At 37.7% G+C, this 19,817-nt stretch overlaps 1 protein-coding gene across 1 annotated transcript; it reads left to right on the forward strand.

Annotated features, from left to right (window-relative positions):
- Positions 1–2,938: 2,938 nt before the first annotated feature.
- LOC104099011 (uncharacterized) lies at positions 2,939–3,779 on the forward strand. The gene is made up of 2 exons (XM_009605873.2): positions 2,939–3,421; positions 3,525–3,779. The coding sequence occupies exons 1-2, from the start codon at positions 2,939–2,941 to the stop codon at positions 3,777–3,779; spliced, it is 738 nt and encodes a 245-aa protein (XP_009604168.2).
- The last annotated feature ends 16,038 nt before the right edge of the window (positions 3,780–19,817 follow it).

Raw genomic sequence — 19,817 nt, forward strand, 5'->3', positions numbered from 1 at the left:
TTGGTTGAACTTTAGTGAGTTTTCACTATATGTCCATGCACCACGTAAAAACTATTGAGTTCAAATGGATATGTTTGCCCAAGAGTTAGCATCCGTTGGTGTAATCTATAGGGTTCAACATCAATGGATTGAGTTTTACTGAATATGAGAACTCGTAGTTGGATATGCAACCGACTTAATCGTCCCTTAGCCGCCAAAAAAAAGAAAGTAAGATGTTTATTACGTATTTAAGTTACAATTGTAAAAAAAAGTACGAGTTAGCTAGTTTTCGAACTGGTAATTAAAAAATATTTAACGTTTGCAAAGTCATTGAAAAATAGTCACTATTTTGCTGCAACACGGAAAATTTCAGCATAATATACTAGAAATTGGTGCACCTATGTATGAACTTCCAGCATACGGAAAGTTCTACCATAATATACTAGAGATTGGAGCACATGTGTATGAACTTCCAGCATATTATGGTGGACCAATATATTATGCTGGAACTCTAGTATATTATGCTGGAAGTTCACATGTAAAAAATTCGAACTCCAGTATATTATGCTAGAATATTTTTCGGATTTTGAACAATGTTTTCGTTCAGATTTATCTTTACATGAAAAGTGGCTAAATTTTGATTACTTTTGAAATCGTGGCTATTTTTCAATTACCACTTGTAAATCTGGCTATTTTTTAATTTCACCCGTTACAATTTGACCATAAAATTATAGAGCAACCTGCGGGCGATGTGCACAGATAGCCAGTAATAACACATGTATTTACTTTTAAGTCACTATTTTAAATGTATTTAGTCTTTAGCCACTACTTTAATAAACTTTTACCCGCCCGAACGAAAATACCCTTCTGCTATATAGGATTTCGCTGATACATATGCTCCTTATTCACGATCAGCAGCAGCTCAAACTTATGTGCAAACTTACGTGCAGAGAATTAATGTGATCGTCCAAAATTGCAGAATCTTCTCTTCCGATTTCAAACTTTTTGTCTAAGTTCAGAATTCAACTTTCTCGTTCAAAATTCACCATAAAATTACAGTAAGTTCTAAAGTTTCAGATATCTCTATATGCTTTTGTGTGTTTGTGTAGATTTTTATTTCGTTACTGAAGAATAAGATGCTAGGAATTTAATTTTTTTTTCTTTTCTGTATTGATAACGTTAAGGACACCGCGTCCTTAACTCTGTGATTGTTCTGTAAATATTGAGGACATAATGTTAAGGATATGGCGTCCTTAACATGACTGTTGTTCTAAAAAATATTAAGAATAAAGTGTCCTGTGTTTTGCAACTTGTATTAATAAAGTTAAGGACACGATATCCTTAACTTCATGACTGTTGTTCTAAATATTAAGGACATAGTATCCTGTATTTGCAAATTATATTAATAAAGTTAAGGACACGATGTCCTTAACTTCATGACTGTTGTTCTAAATATTAAGGACACTATGTCCTTAACATTTTCACTGCACACATCAAAGTGAAGGACACCATGTACTTAACATTTTTACTGCACATATCAAAGTTAAGGATAGCTTGTCCTTAACATTTACACTGCAGATATCAAAGTTAAGGATAACTTGTCCTTAAAATTTTCACTGCACACATCAAAGTTAAGGACAGCTTGTCCTTAACTTTTACAATGCACACATCAATGTGTAGTGAAAATGTTAAGGACATGGTGTCCTTAACTTTGATGTGTGCAGTGAAAAAGTTAAGGATATGGTGTCCTTAACTTTGATGTGTGCATTATAAAAGTTAAGGACATGGTGTCCTTAACTTTGATGTGTGCAGTGAAAATGTTAAGGACATGGTGTCCTTAACTTTGATATGTGCAGTAAAAATGTTAAGGACATGGTGTCCTTAACTTGGATGTGTGTAGTGAAAAACTTAAGGACATGGTGTCCTTAACTTTGATGTGTGCATTGTAAAAGTTAAGGACATGGTGTCCTTAACTTTGATGTGTGCAGTGAAAAAGTTAAGGACATTGTGTCCTTAACTTTGCTGTGTGCAGTGAAAATGTTAAGGACATGGTGTCCTTAACTTTGATGTGTGCAGTGAAAAAGTTAACGAGATGGTGTCCTTAAAGTGAAAAAGTTAAGGACATGGTGTCCTTAACTTTGATGTGTATAGTGAAAAGGTTAAGGATATTGTATCCTTAACTTTGCTGTGTGCAGTGAAAATGTTAAGGATATGGTGTCCTTAACTTTGATGTGTCCAGTGAAAAAGTTAACGAGATGGTGTCCTTAACTTTGATGTGTGTAGTGAAAATGTTAAGGACGTGGTGTCCTTAACTTTGATGTGTGTAGTGAAAATATTAAGGACATGGTATCCTTAACTTTGATGTGTGCAGTAAAAATGTTAAGGACATGGTGTTCTTAACTTTGATGTGTGTATTATAAAAGTTAAGGACATGGTGTCCTTAACTTTGATGTGTGCATTGTAAAAGTTAAGGACATGGTGTCCTTAACTTTGATGTGTGCATTCTAAAAGTTAAGGACAAGTTCTCCTTAACTTTGATGTGTGCACTGAAAATGTTAAGGACATTGTGTCCTTAACTTTGATATGTGCAGTGAAAATATTAAAGGATAAGATGTCCTTAACTTTGATGTGTGCAGTGTAAATGTTAAGGATTTGGTGTCCTGTATTTTTAACCTTCTGTTAAACTGTATTTTCAGGTTTCTTTATATGTTTTATGCATATGGATCATCAATAGCTGGTTGGAATCATTGTAGACCAGTGATTGCTGTTGATGCAACTTTTTTGAAGTCAAAATATCGTGGTATTTTAATGATTTCAGTTTCAAAGGATGCAAATAACCAAATATTCCCACTAGCCTTTGGAATTGCAGAATCTAAAAATAACAATTCCTATGAGTGGTACTTTAGTGAGCTTCGCAATGCAATTGGGAGCCGTGGCAATTTAATTTTTTTTATCGGACATGCATCAATCTATTGCACATGGCATTGCAAAGGTATATCCTGAAAGCCACCATGAGATTTGTATCTATCATTTGGAGCAGAACCTAAAGCGAAGGAAAGTGAAAAGTGAGGTCATAAAACTTTTTCAAAGTGCTGCAAGAGTATATAGTCGCAAAGAATTTGATCTATACATGTCAGATATAGCAAAAGTTGATAAGAAGACTTTTCACTACTTGATGGAAGAACCACCGGAAAGGTGGGCACGTTCTTGTAGTCCACGGCGAATATATGACATGCTCACAACAAACATAGTTAATTCAATGAATTCTGTGCTATTAGAAGCAAGGGAATTGCCTATATTAAGAATGATGGATTTCATCCAAGTGAAGCTACAACGTTGGTTTTATGAAAGAAGAAATAAAGCAGAAGGATCTTTTTATGACGTTTCTTGTTGGGTAGAAGAGGAATTGAAGAAAAAGATAGATTTAGCTTTTACTTTAAATGTAAGTATTATGTTTAAATGTAAGTATTATGTTCTTACTTTAGCCTATTATTTTAATGATAATTTAACATAATGTACTAACTTATAGTTTTTCAACTTTGAAGGTCTTCCCTGTTGATTCATGGCATTCTAGAGTTAAGGAAGAAGGAATTACTTTCTTGGTGGACATAAACAAAAGAACATGTGATTGTTTTCAGTTTCAATATGATGAATTACCATGTATACACGCAATTGCAGCTATCGAGAAGAGAAACATCAAGAAGTCCAATTTCTGCTCGGACTGGTACTTAAAGGAATCTTGGCTGAAAACATATGAAAGACAAATACTGTCACGACCCAATTTCACCTATAGGTCATGATGATGCCCACACTACAGCTAGGCAAGCCAACTAATAAATTTATCATACATTGATAAAGTTTAAAACCAAGAAAAATATAAACCCAAACTCTACCAATGTGTGTGCCAAGACCTGGTGTCACAAGTGAATGAGCATCTAGTAGATTATACAAAACTCCAAATACTGTCTAAAATAATATAGACAGAATGTAAATATAGGAAGAGACACTGGTAGTTGCAGAACGGCTCAGAAAGGCAGCTCACCACTATGCCTCAGGATGACGTGGGTAGGTGATGATAGGTCCTCCACTAGTACCTATCTCAGATCCTGCACAAAAAGTGCAGCAAGTGTAGTATGAGTACGTAAACAACGTGTACTCAGTAAGTATCAAGCCTAATCTCGAAGTGGTAGAGACGAGATGGCCGACTTTGACACTCACTATGGGTCAATAATAACTGAGATAAAACTAGGATATTTAAATCAACATGATTTACAGAATTTACAATAATTTATTCAATCAGCGGAAATAATCAAATTCCTTCAAATGTAACAATTCTCAATATATTAATTAAATTCCTTCAATTCAAATAATTTCCAATTTATCAATTGAATCTCATTATTAATTAGCTTCACAAGCTGAAATAAATTATTAAAGTATCGTGTAATTATTATTATTAGGCACGATTTCTGCCTAGGACGTACGACCCAATCCAGAGTGCCGTGTACACTGCCGAGGGACGTGCAACGCGATCCATAGATGCATCTATCCTGCCGAGGCGTTCGGTCCGCTCCACAAGAAAGGATGACATTTTCTTATGTGCCTCTGAAAGGAGAGTATATTTATTATAAGATAAATTCGGGAGGAGAATAATTTCTTTTAAAAATTAATTGATTTAAACAAAAAATCAAGCTTATGAGATTTTCATCCTTTAATATCTTTATCTAACAATTCACTATATATTCATATATATCAATTAATATTAATTAATCAAAGAATACTATTTACACAAGTAATGCATGCTTTGAGTCCTAAACTACCCGGACTTTAGCATTAATAGTAGCTACGCACGGACTCCCGTCACCTCATGCGTACGTAGCCCCCACAATTAGCAAAAATTATTTAATTTTAATCACCTATGAGGTAATTTCTCCCTCGCAAGATTAGACAAGAGACTTACCTCGTCTTGCTCCAATTTAATCCACTATAAGACCTTTTCCACGATTATCCAACTCTGTCTGGCTCGAATCTAGCCAAAAATAATTCGATACAATCACTAAAAATTATAGGAATCAATTCTATAAGAAAATACTATATTTTTAATAAAAACCCCGAAATTAATTAAAAATTCGTCCATGGGGCCCACGTCTCGAAATCCGGAAAAAGTTACGAAATCCGACAATCCATTCAATTACGAGTCCAACCATACCAGTTTCACTCAAATCCGACTCCGAATCGATATCCAAATTTAAATCTCAAAACACTAATTTATGGTGAAAATAATGATATACTTGTATATGTAGACCAAATCCGAGTTAGAATTACTTACCCCAATGTTTTTCCCTTGAAAATCTGTCAAAAGTCGCCTCTGCTCAAGCTCAAGTTCGTCAAAAAAGGCAAATGGGACGAATGTCCTCTGTTTTTATAACTTACAGCTCTGTCCAGTTCGATCAAGGAGCTCGATCAAGGGGAGCTCGATCTCAGGGAGCTCGATCTTGGGAGCTGGTCATGGACTCGATCAGGCCTCGAGCCTGGGACATGGTCATGGCCTCGATCAAGTTCGATCTTGGGTCTTGATCCTGACCCTCGAGCCTTGCCTTCGATCGTGTCTTCGATACTGAGCCTCATCCCTGGCTTCGACTCAGGCCTCGATCATGGGCTCGATATCTGGGTTCGATCTGGGGATCGATCACAACCCAGAATATACAGCAAAAGGGAAAATTGCAGCAGCTTTTTAAGTCCAACTTTTGATTCATTAACCATCCGAAACTCACCCGAGGCCCTCGGGACCTCAACCAAATATACCAACAAGTCCTAAAACATCATACGAACTTAGTCAAACCTCTAAATCACATCAAACAACGCTAAAACCATGAATCATACCCCAATTCAAGCTTAATAAAACTAAGAGTTTTCAACTTCTAGGTTCGATATCGGAATCTATCAAATCAACTCCGATTGACCTTAAATTTTACGCACAAGTCATAAATGACATAACGGAGCTATAAAAATTTTCGAAATTGAATTCCGACACCGGTATCAAAAAGTCAACTCATCGGTCAAACTTCCAAAGTTAAATTCTTGTTTTTAGCCATTTCAAGCCTAATTTAACTACGAACTTCCAAAATAAAATTTCGAACACGCTCCTAAGTCCAAAATCACCATACGGAGCTGTTGGAATCATCAAAATTCTATTCCGGGGTCGTTTTCTCAAAATATTGACCGAAGTCAAACTTAGCACTTTAAGGCCAACTTAAGGAACCAAGTGTTCCGGTTTCACCCCAAACACTTCCAAATCCCGAACCAACCATCCCCGCAAGTCATAAATCATTAAAAGCACCTACGGAAAGTTTTTATTTTAGGGAACGGGGTTCTAAAAGTTAAAATGACCGGTTGGGTCATTACATTCTCCACCTCTTAAACAAACGTTCGTCCTCGAACGGGTTTAGAATTGTACCTGGAGTGCTGAATAAGTGTGGATATCTGCTCCTCATGTCTTCCTCGGCCTCCCAAGTCATTTCCTCGACTGGTTGGCCCCTCCACTGGAATTTTACTGCAGAAATCCTCTTGGACCTCAATTGGCGAACCTGTTTATCAACAATGGCAATTGGCTCCTCTTCATAACCCAAGCTATTACCTAGCTGAACTGTGCTGAAGTCTAACACATGTGATAGGTCTCCATGATACTTCCGGAGCATAGATACGTGAAAAACCGGATGAACTCCTGATAGGCTGGGAGGTAATGCAAGCTCATAAGCAACCTCCCCAACTCGTTTCAACACCTCAAATGGGCCTATAAACCTTGGGCTCAACTTGCCCTTCTTCCCGAATCTCATAATTCCCTTCATCGGCGAAACCTTCAAAAGAACATTTTCACCTACCATAAATGATATATCACGCGCTTTCTGATCTGCGTAACTCTTTTGTCTGAACTGTGCTGTACGAAGTCGCTCCTGAATCAACTTTACCTTTTCCAAGGCATCACTTACCAAATCAGTACCATATAACTTAGCCTCACCTGGCTCAAACCATCCGATAGGTGAACGACATCGCCGACCATATAAAGCCTCAAATGGAGCCATCTCGATGCTGGATTGGTAACTGTTATTATAAGCAAACTCGGCCAAAGGCAGGAAACGATCCCACTAACCTCCAAAGTCGATCACACATGCCCTGAGCATATCCTCCAAAATCTGAATTGTCCTCTCTGACTGTCCATCGGTCTACGGATGAAAGGCTGTGCTGAGATCTATATGGGTCCCCAACTCACTCTGTACTGCTCTCCAGAAATATGAAATAAACTGAGGGCCTCTATCTGATATGATGGAAATTGTCACACCGCGAAACCGAACTATCTCCTGAATATAAATCTGGGCCAACCTCTCTGAAGTATACGTAGTCACAATAGGAATAAAATGTGCCGACTTAGTCAACCTGTCAACAATCACCCAAACTGCATCAAACTTCCTCAAGGTCCGCGACAACCCAACTACAAAGTCCATAGTAATTCGTTCCCATTTCCACTCTGGTATAGTCATCTGCTGAAGTAGGCCACCTGGCCTTTGGTGCTCATATTTAACTTGCTGGCAATTTAGACACCTGGATACATACTCAACTATGTCCTTTTTCATTCGTCGCCACCAATAATGTTGCCTCAAGTCACGATACATCTTAGTAGCACCTTGATGAATAGAATACCGAGAACTGTGTGCCTCTTCCAGGATCTTTTTCCTCAGTCCATCCACATTAGGAACACATGGACGATCCTAGAGTCGCAGAACACCGTCCGCTCTAATAGTAACTTCCTTGGCACCACCTCGTAGTACCGTTTCATGAAGAACCATCAAGTATGGGTCATCATACTGGCGAGCCTTGATCTGCTCAAATAGTGAAGATTGGGCCACCACACATGCAAGAACTCGGCTGGGCTCTGAAATATCCAGCCTCACAAGTTTTTTAGCCAAGGACTGAATATTCGAGGCTAATGGCCTTTCCTCTGCTGAAATGAAAGCCAAACTACCCATACTCTCTGCCTTCCTGCTCAAGGCATCTGTAACCACATTTGCTTTCCCCGGATGATACAAGATAGTAATATCATAATCTTTTAGTAACTCGAGCCATCTGCGCCACCTCAAATTTAGATCCCTCTGCTTGAACAAATGCTGCAAACTGTGATGATCAGTGTAAACTTCACAAGACACCCCATAAAGATAATGCCTCCAAATCTTTAGAGCGTGAACAATCGCAGCTAACTCCAAATCATGTACTGGATAATTCTTCTCGTGGGGCTTCAGCTGACGTGAAGCATATGCAATAACTCGCCTTTCCTGCATCAATACACAACCCAAGCCAACGCGTGACGCGTCGCAATACACTGTATATATTCCCAAACCATATGGTAACACTAACACGGGTGCTGTAGTCAGTGCTGTCTTGAGCTTCTGAAAGCTTGACTCACAATCATCGGACCATCGGAACTGAACACCCTTCTGGGTTAATTTGGTCAAAGGTGCCGCAATAGATGAAAAACCTTCCACGAACTGACGATAATAACCTGCTAAACCCAGAAAACTCTTGATCTCAGTCGCCGAAGTGGGACGATGCCAATTCTAAACTGCCTCAATCTTTTTGGGATCAACTTTAATACCTTCGCCCGATACAATATGTCCCAAAAATGCTACAAACTCTAGCCAAAACTCACATTTAGAGAACTTAGCATATAACTTTTGTTCCCAGAATGTCTGAAGCACTACTCTCATATGTTGCTCATGTTCCTCCTTACTGCGGGAATAGATTAATATGTCATCAATGAAGACAATGACAAACGAATCAATATATGGCATGAATACCCTGTTCATCAGATCCATAAACTCTGCCGGGGCATTAGTTAAACCAAAGGACATCACCAGAAACTCATAATGACCATATCTAGTCCGAAAAGCAGTCTTCGGAACCTCCGAATCCCGAATCTTCAACTGATGGTACCCCGACCTCAAGTCGATCTTAGAGAATACCCTAGCACCCTGCAACTGCTCAAATAGATCATCAATACGCGGCAACGGGTACTTATTCTTAATAGTGACTTTCTTCAATTGGCGATAATCAATACACATCCACATTGTTCCATCTTTCTTTTTCACAAATAATACTGGTGCACCCCAAGGCGATACACTCGGTTTGATGAACCCTTTGGCTAGTAACTCTTCAAGCTGTTCTTTCAATTCTTTCAATTCTTTCGGAACCATGTGATACGGTGGGATAGATATAGGCTGGGTATCTGAAGCCGAGTCAATACAGAAATCAATATAACGATCAGGTGGCATACCTAGAAGATCTGACGAAAATAAATCGGGGAACTCCCGAACTACAGGCACTGAATCAATAGCTGGAGTCTCTGTAGTAGTATCCCGAACATAGGCTAGATAAGCCAAACAACCATTCTCAACCATGTGTTGAGCCTTTATAAAAGAAATAACTCGATTAAATGAACTAAACAGGCGAACCCTTCCACTCCAGCTTAGGCAATGCTGGAATAGCCAAGGTAACAGTCTTGGCATGACAATCTAGAATAACATGATATGGAGATAACCAGTCCATGCCCAGAATAATTTCAAAATCGGTCATCTCAAGCAATAGGAGATCTGCTCTAGTTTCATAACCACAGAATGTAATAATACAGGACCGGTAGATCCAGTTCACAACAACAGAATCGCCCACAGGAGTGGACACATAAACAGGAGTACTCAAGGACTCACGAGAAACACCCAGGAATAGAGCAAATAGAGATGACACATATGAATACGTAGATCTTGGATCAAATAATACTGAGGCATCTTTGCCACAAATAGAAATAATACCTGTAATCACGGCATCTGAGGCCTCTGCATCTGGTCTAGCCGGAAAAGCATAGAATCGAGCTGGAGCGCCAACTGTCTGGCCTCCGCCTGGCTGACCTCCACCTCTAGGACGGCCCCTACCCACCTGTCCTCCACCTCTGGGTGGTCGGTCTACTGGTGGAGAAACTGGTTCGGTAAGCATAGGCTACTGACCCTGCTGTACTGGTCTACCCCGAAGCCTGGGGCAAAACCTCCGCATATGACTGGATCCCCACACTCGTAATAACTCTTTGGTGTGATGGGCTGCTGACTAAGTGTCTGGCCTTGGGGACGTGAATACCCACTGGGAGGACCCTGAATAGCTGGTGGGCGGTAAGAATTCTCTGGAATAGCACTGAGATAAGGCCGTACTGGAGCACCTCGAGGAGGTGGTGGTGCTGGATATGGGGGTCTGCTGGACTGCCCCCTCACAAACTGACCTTTTCCCCCGGACGGAGCACCTCTGAACTCTCCAGTGTACCTGAACCGCTTATCTCTCATAATCTGCTCTCGGCTCCGCTGACGTACACCCTCAATCCTCCGGGCTATCTCCACAACTCGCTCATAAGAAGTACCCATCTCAACCTCTCGAGCCATAGTGGCCTGAATACCTGTATGTAAACCGACTACAAACCTTCGCACTCTCTCTGCCTCAGTAGGGAATATCATTAGTGCATGGCGAGATAATTCAGAAAACCTCGCCTCATAATCAGTCACTGACATCTGACCCTGCTGGAGCTGCTCAAACCGAAACCGCAACTCTTGCCTCTGGGAGGGTGGAATATACCTGTCCAAGAAGATACGGGTGAACCTGTCCCAAGTCATGGGAGGAGAATATGTGAAAAGTAGCGAAATCAACCCCATTGGATTCCAATATCCTCATGTTGTATAGTCTATCCTTGCAACGATCAATGAAATCCTGTGGATCCTCATGTCGCTCACCCCCGAAGACATGAGGATGTAGTCTAGTCCATCTGTCCAATAGTTTCTGAGGATCGGCGGTTATAGCTGGCCTGGGCTCAGGTGTAGCTGCCGCCACTGGCTGGGCTCCACCTACGGGTAGTGCACCCTGGGTCTGATATACGGCAGTTGCCTGTCCATGAGCATGCGCGGTAGGGGTCTGTGCTCCCCCGCCCGCCTGAGATATGGCTGGGTCTGCCAAAAATAAACCGGCCTGAGTCATATTGTCCATGAATCGCAGCACATGACCCATGACATCTTGAAATCCCGGTGCAGATGTGAAGTCCACCGGAGCTGGCTCTGCCACAGGCACCTCACCCTGCTCCTCAATAATGGGATTCTCTGCTGGATCCACTGGTGGCATAACCGGAATAGTCCTGGGACATCCTCTCCCTCTACCACAGGCTGGAGCCCTTCCTCGGCCTCTACCTCGGCCTCTAGCAACTGGGGGAGTAGCTCTTCCCTGGTCTGGAACTTCATTCGAGCGCGTTCTCACCATCTGTGAGAAAATAAAAGAAGGATTTTTAGTGCTACATTAATTGCACGATGGAATGTGACGAAAGGTAATTTCCTAACACCCTATAGCCTCTCGAAGATAAGTACAGACGTCTCCGTACCGATCCGCAAGACTCTATTAGGTTTGCTCATAACTTGTGAGACCTACGTAAACCTAGTGCTCTGATACCATATTGTCACGACCCAATTTCACATGTAGGTCGTGATGGCGCCCAACACTACAGCTAGGCAAGCCAACTAATAAATTTAGCATACATTGATAAAGTTTAAAACCAAGAAAAATATAAACCCAAACTCTACCAATGTGTGTGCCAAGACCTGGTGTCACAAGTGAATGGGCATCTAGTAGATTATACAAAACTCCAAATACTGTCTGAAATGAAATAGACAGAATGTAAATATAGGAAGAGACACTGGTAGTTGCAGAACGGCTCAGAAAGGCAGCTCACCACTATGCCTCGGGATGACGTGGGTAGGTGATGATAGGTCCTCCACTAGTACCTATCTCAGATCCTACACAAAAAGTGCAGCAAGTATAGTATGAGTACGTAAACAACGTGAACCCAGTAAGTATCAAGCCTAATCTCGAAGTGGTAGAGACGAGATGGCCGACTTTGACACTCACTATGGGTCAATAATAACTGAGATAAAACTAGGATATTTAAATCAGCATGATTTACAAAATTTACAATAATTTATTCAATCAGCAAAAATAATCAAATTCCTTCGAATGTAACAATTCTCAATATATTAATTAAATTCTTTCAATTCAAATAATTTCCAATTTATCAATTGAATCTCATTTACAGGAGTAACAATTAATTCCTTAACAAGCAAGAATAATAATTCATTAAATTCCAAAGATTTTTCAATTTATTAATTAGCTTCACAAGCTAAAATAAATTATTAAAGTATCGTGTAATTATTATTATTAGGCATGATTTCTGCTTAGGACGTACGGCCCGATCCAGAGTGTCGTGTACACTGTCGAGGGACGTGCGACGCGATCCATAGATGCATCTATCTTGCCGAAGCATTCGGCCCGCTCCACAAGAAAGGAGGATATTTTCTTATGTGCCTCTGGAAGGAGAGTATATTTATTATAAGATAAATTCGGGAGGAGAACAATTTTTTTTAATAATTAATTGATTTAAACAAAATCAAGCCTATGAGATTTTCATCCTTTAATATCTTTATCTAACAATTCACTATATATTCATATATATCAATTAATATTAATTAATCAAAGAATACTATTTACACAAGTAATGCATGCTTTGATTCCTAAACTACCCGGACTTTAGCATTAATAGTAGCTACGCGCGGACTCCCATCACCTCGTGCGTACGTAGCCCCCATAATTAGCAATAATTATTTAATTTTAATCACCTATGCAGTAATTTTCCCCTCGCAAGATTAGACAAGAGATTACTTCGTCTTGCTCCAATTTAATCCACTATAAGGCCCTTTCCATGATTATCCAACTCTGTCTGCTCGAATCTAGCCAAAAATAATTCGATACAATCACTAAAAATTATAGGAATCAATTCTATAAGAAAATACTACATTTTTAATAAAAATCCCGAAATTAATTAAAAATTCGTCCGTGGGGCCCACGTCTCTGAATTCGAAAAAGTTATGAAATCCGACAACCCATTCAATTATAAGTCCAATTATACCAGTTTCACTCAAATCCGACTCTGAATCGATACCGAAATCTCAAAAATTCATTTCTATGAGATTTCTAAAAAATTCCCAAATTTTAATCTCAAAACACTAATTTATGGTGAAAACAATGATATACTTGTATATGTAGACCAAATCCGAGTTAGAATCACTTACCCCAATATTTTTCCCTTGAAAATCTATCAAAAGTCGCCTCTGCTCAAGCTCAAGTGCGTTAAAAATGGCAAATGGGACGAATGTCCTCTGTTTTTATAACTTACAGCTCTGTCCAGTTCGATCAAGGAGCTCGATCAGGGGAGCTCGATCTCGGGAGCTGGATCTCAGGGAGCTGGATCTCAGGGAGCTCGATCTTGGGAGCTGGTCATGACCTCGATCAGGCCTCGAGCCTGGGACATGGTCATGGCCTCGATCAAGTTCGATCTTGGGTCTTGATCCTGGCCCTCGAGCCTTGCCTTCGATCATGGCTCTCGAGCCTTGCCTTCGATCGTGGCTTCAATACTGAGCCTCGTCCCTGGCTTCGACTCAAGACTCGATCGTGGGCTCGATATCTGGGTTCGATCTAGGGTTCAATTTGGGGCTCGATCACAGCCCAGAATATACAGCAGAAGGGAAAATTGCAGTAGCTTTTTAAGTCCAACTTTTGATCCGTTAACTATCCAAAACTCACCCGAGGCCCTCGGAACCTCAACCAAATATACCAACAAGTTCTAAAACATCATACGAACTTAGTCGAACCTCTAAATCACATCAAACAACGCTAAAACCATGAATCATACCCCAATTCAAGCTTAATGAAACTAAGAGTTTTTAATTTCTAGGTTCGATGTCAGAACCTATCAAAGAGTCAACTCATCGGTCAAACTTCCAAACTTAAATTCTTGTTTTTAGCCATTTCAAGCCTAATTTAACTACGGACTTTCAAATAAAATTTCGAACACGCTCCTAAGTCCAAAATTACCATACGGAGCTGTTGGAATCATCAAAATTCTATTCTAGGGTCATTTTCTCAAAATGTTGACCGAAGTCAAACTTAACACTTTAAGGCCAACTTAAGGAACCAAGTGTTCCGGTATCACCCCAAACCCTTCCAAATCCCGAACCAACCATCCCCGCAAGTCATAAATCATTACAAGCACCTACGAGAAGTTTTTATTTTAGGGAACATGGTTCTAAAAGTTAAAATAACCGGTTGGGTCATTACAAATACATCCTGTAGGACATACGGATTCTTGGATTGTACCAGAGAGTGTTAAGTCATAAATTATTAAACCTCCAGATTTCAAAGTCCCGCCAGGTAGAAGGCAGAAGAAAAGGCATATTCCAGCTACCGAATCATCAAAAATAACATTCACATGTGGTCGTTGCAGAAGAATTGGTCATAATAGAATATTTTGTATATATTCTCCGGCAGTCCATTCATTTTCAAGGAAGCATAGAGAATAATAGATATATCCACTTATGTTTATCTACTCTTTTAAGTTTTTGCTATAAATTGAATTCATTTAGATTTTTTTTATTTGAGCAAGTAAACATTAGCAGATGGTTATATAAAAGATGTCCTGAATTTTTAAAGTTTCTTTGCACTTACTTGCTCTTTGTTTCTTTTTCTTTTTCTGGGAGTTCAATTTACCTTTGTCGGACCAATTATTGTTTATGGGATTTTATTCTTACCGTAAGTAAACAAGAAAGTCCTTTTATTTATATAATTTGACGCCTGCAACTTGCTACATCTTTATTTTTAAAATGAGATTGGTACAAGTAAAACTTAAGGACATAATCTTTTACAAGTCCTGAAAATTTCAAGTATGAATCTAATATTAAGGACATAAATTTCTAAAATGTCCTTAACTTCTGGAAATCTTAGATTATTATCTAGATTTCCAGAAGTTCAGGACATTTCAGAAAAATATGTCCTGAATATTATTTTCATCCTTCAACAAATCAAGACGTTTATGAATATAATGTCCTGAAGTTCTACAATAATCAATGTATCTTTTGCTATATCTCTACAGATTTAATAAAAAACTGGCAATTTAAAATGGATAAATCAGTAGTTATAAAATTGACATCTGCAGCTTGCTAAACACAGCTTGCTACATCTTATTTTTAAAATGAGATTGGTACAAGTAGACTTCAGGACCTAATTTTTTGAAACGTACTGAACATTTGAAGTATGAATCTAATATATAGGACATAAATTTCTAAAATGTCCTTAACTTCTGAAAATCTCAGTTTGTTGTCTATATTCCAGAAGTTTATCACATTTAAAAAAATATGTCTTGAATATTATTTTCATCCTTCAACAAATAAGGATGTAGTTAACAGATTCTGAAGTTCTACAACAATCAATGTGTGTTGCTTTGAATTTCTAAAAACTTCAAGACAATTTAATCAAAGATTGGCCCTTTAAAACTGTGAAAAAATGGACAAATTAATAGTTAACAGAAAGAAAGAAATTAATAACACGATGCCTTCATATTACTGCTGAAACTGTAATTTAGCATAGCTGTGACCAAAATATTATGCTATGCAAACAAAATAAAGTGCCTTGTGACAATTTACAAGATATTTCAGAATTTATATGGATTCTTTATAATAATTTTATACCAATTTCACTACAGCTGACTTTCTTTACAACTACACTACAGCTCCTTTGGGCAGGAAGTTTCATTTTCACTATCATAGTCGTCGCCGACATTTTCTGGTGGTGTATCATAACCAGAATTTCTTTTCCACTCTCCATGTGCCCAAAGATTTGCTGCAAGTTCTTTTCTGAAGTTTGATATGTCCTCAGGTTGGAATTTTTCCACATCCTTTTTCATCATCAATAACTCCACATACTTGATTAGGAATGCACCACAATTAGTCCTAAGAAAAATATGGAGTCAATTAAACAATATCTTTAATAAAATAAATCTAAAATACATATAAATTATATAGCAAATGACAATACGTACGATCCAGTTTGGTGTGGTGATCTTTGCCATTGAATATCAAATTTGTTGAATGCATTTCCAAAAGACTTGTGATTTTTCTCAAACTGTGAGAACTTTAGCAAGTGGGGGATCATGCGTGCATACATTTCAATGTGTTTCATTCCTTGCTCATATGGATCACTATATATGGAATCGTACACATCAATCTTTCTCTCATTCAATTTCAATACCCCCAAAAGAAAATGTGTCACAACATCATTATCTTCTGAAGGAAGCCGACATGGAAAAAAGATTTTGTCAACCTCTGTCCAAGCAATTCCACATCTATGATTGTCACCCCACACATATGGTGTGAGAACCAACTGATTATCATCACACCAAAATAAATCTGAAGCATCTTCATTGAAATCCTTATACACAATTAGCATATAGTTATCAAAAAGTATATCTGTAGTTGTGCAACGAAAAGGATGGGCGCAAGGATGGTAGCATTCATTCTTTCTTAAATAATACAGGGCAATATCAATATGCTTCATAAAAAGGCAAAAAAAGAAAAAAATCCATCAGTCATAAATAATTAAAAAACAATAAATTAAGAAGAAAGAAAACAAATGCCTTGTGAATTATCAAACCTTATCATCAAGTACAAAGCTACTATCTGCAAGCTCAAGGAAGAACATTTTTCAACTGATTTTTTGATGGTATAATTTATATGAATTCTTTCTCACACCATTATCGTCAGCATATATATCAGTTTGTCCCCTGAAATTTTGAAAATATCAAAGTTAGAAAATTTATAAGTTAGTCCTCAATTTCTAATTAAGGACACTTGGTCCTGAACTTACAGTAACAAGGTCATAAGTTTAGGACACTTGGTTCTGAAGTTAGAGTTGCAAATTCAAAATTTAAGGACAGGATGTCCTTAACTTACAATTACAAGTTCAAAAGTTAAGGACACTTGGTCCTGAACTTAGACTTACTAGCTCATAAATTAAAGGATAATTATTCATGAACTTAGAGTAACAAGTTCATAAGATAAGGACAATTGGTCCTGAACTTAGAGTGGAAGTTCAAAAATTAAGGACACTTGGTCCTGAAGTTAGAGTTGCAAATTCAAAAATTAAGAACATGTAGTCCTTAACTTACAGTTACAAGTTCAAAAGTTAAGGACACTTGGTCCTGAACTTAGACTTACTAGCTCATAAATTAAAGGACAATTAGTCATAAACTGAGAGTAACAAGCTCATAAGTTAAGGACAAATTGTCCTAAACTTAGAGTGGAAGTTCAAAAATTAAGGACACTTGGTCTTGAAGTTAGAGTTGCAAATTCAAAAATTAAGGACATGTAGTCCTTAACTTACAGTTACAAGTTCAAAAGTTAAGGACACTTGGTCCTGAACTTAGACTTACTAGCTCATAAATTAAAGGACAATTAGTCATGAACTTAGAGTAACAAGCTCATAAGTTAAGGACAATTGGTCCTGAACTTAGAGTGGAAGTTCAAAAATTAAGGACACTTGGTCCTGAAGTTAGTTGCAAATTCAAAAATTAAGGACAGCATTAACTTACAGTTACAAGTTCAAAAGTTAAGGACACTTGGTCCTGAACTTAGACTTACAAGCTCATAAATTAAAGTCCTGAACTTAGAGTAACAAGCTCATAAGTTAAGGACAATTGGTCTTGAACTTAGAGCGGAGGTTCAAAAATTAAGGACACTTGGGCCTGAAGTTAGAGTTGCAAATTCAAAAATTAAGGACAGGTAGTCCTTAACTTACAGTTACAAGTTAAAAAGTTAAGGACACTTAGTCCTGAACTTAGACTTACAATCTCAAAAGTTAAGAACACTTAATCCTTAACTTAGAGTTACAAGCTAAAAAATTTAGGACATTTAGTCATGAAGTTAGAGTTGGAAGCTCAATACACTTAGTCCTGAATTTAAAATTACAAGTTCAAGACACAAATGTAAGCAATTAAGAAATAATGAATACATTTAGGTACTTACACTTTTTTGCGACCTTTCCTTTTCTCCTTGCCCAACCACCCAATGAATTTCTTCAATAAGTTTTCACCATCTTTGGCATAATGAAAAATACATGTACGAGTGTATTTTGATTTTATCCAGCATGTATACTTAGGAGTATTTTCATTGTGTGCCATCGATGTTCCTCTTTTTCTTTTCTGTTCAAAAGGAGATTTCAATTGCCAACTAAGCTTCTTATTCCTTTTCCCTCGACCAAGATCTTCTTCAATATTTCCTTCAACCTCCATAGACAAACCCTCATCAATGCTCATTTGTGTAGTCGGAGGAGTAGGAGTAAGAATAGCAAATGATGGACCATCAAAACCAATACTATCTCTCTTTCTTTTCCTAGTATATTGGTTAACAGCTTCATTTTTGTTTTGCTCTACAAGCAACACTACATATACATTAGTTTGCTGCAAGTCGTCAATTCTATCAATTGTCAAATGAAGAGACAAATACTAAGGACATAATTTTTGAAATGTCCCGAAAATTTGAATTATGAATACAATATTAAGGACACAATCAATACCTATGTTGGCCACACTGCCTTCTTGTATTTCTTTAACAGACAATAGTGCTGACATATTACTTGCATTTTCTTTATCTTGCAACTGTTCTCAATGTTCTTCGATTACAAGTTCACAAGATTCTGCAAAATATTTACATGAGCTAACACAATTAGTACTTGTTACTAATCTTTGATTAAAACAAACATGTATAAGATGAAAAAAAACTCCGTCTAGCCTTTTGCAACTGTCAAGATCATGCCAGTTAAATCATTATCTTGACTAGTATTTTTTTGGCTTCCAATATTGTCTGTAAGAGAGAGAGGTGTAGAGATATCATACGTTCCTTCTATATATTTACAAACAATCTTACTTATGCTTGTTCCTTGGGTATTTTCTATGTCTTGAGATTGTCCTCCACTTCTCTCTTTTGAAATTTCATCATCTTGATAGTCCACTCCATCTTCTTTCCTTGCAGCTTCAAAAGATTCTGTAATATTTACAATTAATACTTGTTACTAATAGTTTACTAAAACTAACATTCAACATGTCATGAAAATTCTATCTAACCTTAATTGGCATCATTTTGATTTCCAAATTTCTCTTTAAGTGAGAGAGGTGTAGATAGATCATATATTTTTTTAACACATTTGCATACAATCTCACTTATACTTGTTGCCAATGGATTTTCTAAATCCTGAGATTGCACTCCAGATTTACAAATTATGTCTGTTACACTTGTCTCTTTTGGATTTTTCTGGTCTTGACATTCCATTCCATCTTGAACTTGCACTTCATCAAAAGATTCTACACACATTTGTAATCACAAAAAAGTTTATATGTATTATGCTATTGAATATAAATTTTAATGATAACAAATTCAAAACCTGTATCTAACCTTTCCCAATTTCGATGCCAATATCAGTTTCATCTTCTAGATGCACATCTCTATAATCGCTTTCATAATGATCTTCTACATGCACATCTGTATCATCACATTGATCATCAACTGCATCTTTGCTAATTGGAACACTAGGTTCTCTCTCTATAGTCCTTTCATGAGGTTTGTCAAGAAGCTTCAATAAAGTATCAATCTTTGATCATAGGGTTTTCTTTAAAGCCTGTGAGATAGTATTTAAAATAAGAATCAGAATGTTAGCTGCTTATAAGTTACGGACATTGGTCCTTAACATAGAGGTACAAGCTCACAAATTAAGGACAAGTGTTCCTTAACTTAGAGTTACAAGAATAGAAATTAAGGACATGTAGTCCTGAACTTAGAGTTACAAGTTAAAAAGTTAAGGATAGGTAGTCCTAAACTTCAAGTTACAAGCTCACA

This window comes from Nicotiana tomentosiformis, chromosome 6 (assembly GCF_000390325.3).
Source record: "Nicotiana tomentosiformis chromosome 6, ASM39032v3, whole genome shotgun sequence".
NCBI classification, from domain to species: domain Eukaryota; kingdom Viridiplantae; phylum Streptophyta; class Magnoliopsida; order Solanales; family Solanaceae; genus Nicotiana; species Nicotiana tomentosiformis.

Coding starts and splice junctions, on each gene's coding strand:
- LOC104099011 (XM_009605873.2), top strand. CDS start 2,939: ATGCATCAATCTATTGCACATGGCATTGCAAAGGTATATCCTGAAAGC. Junction 3,422..3,524: donor ATTTAGCTTTTACTTTAAAT/GTAAGTATTATG, acceptor TCAACTTTGAAG/GTCTTCCCTGTTGATTCATG.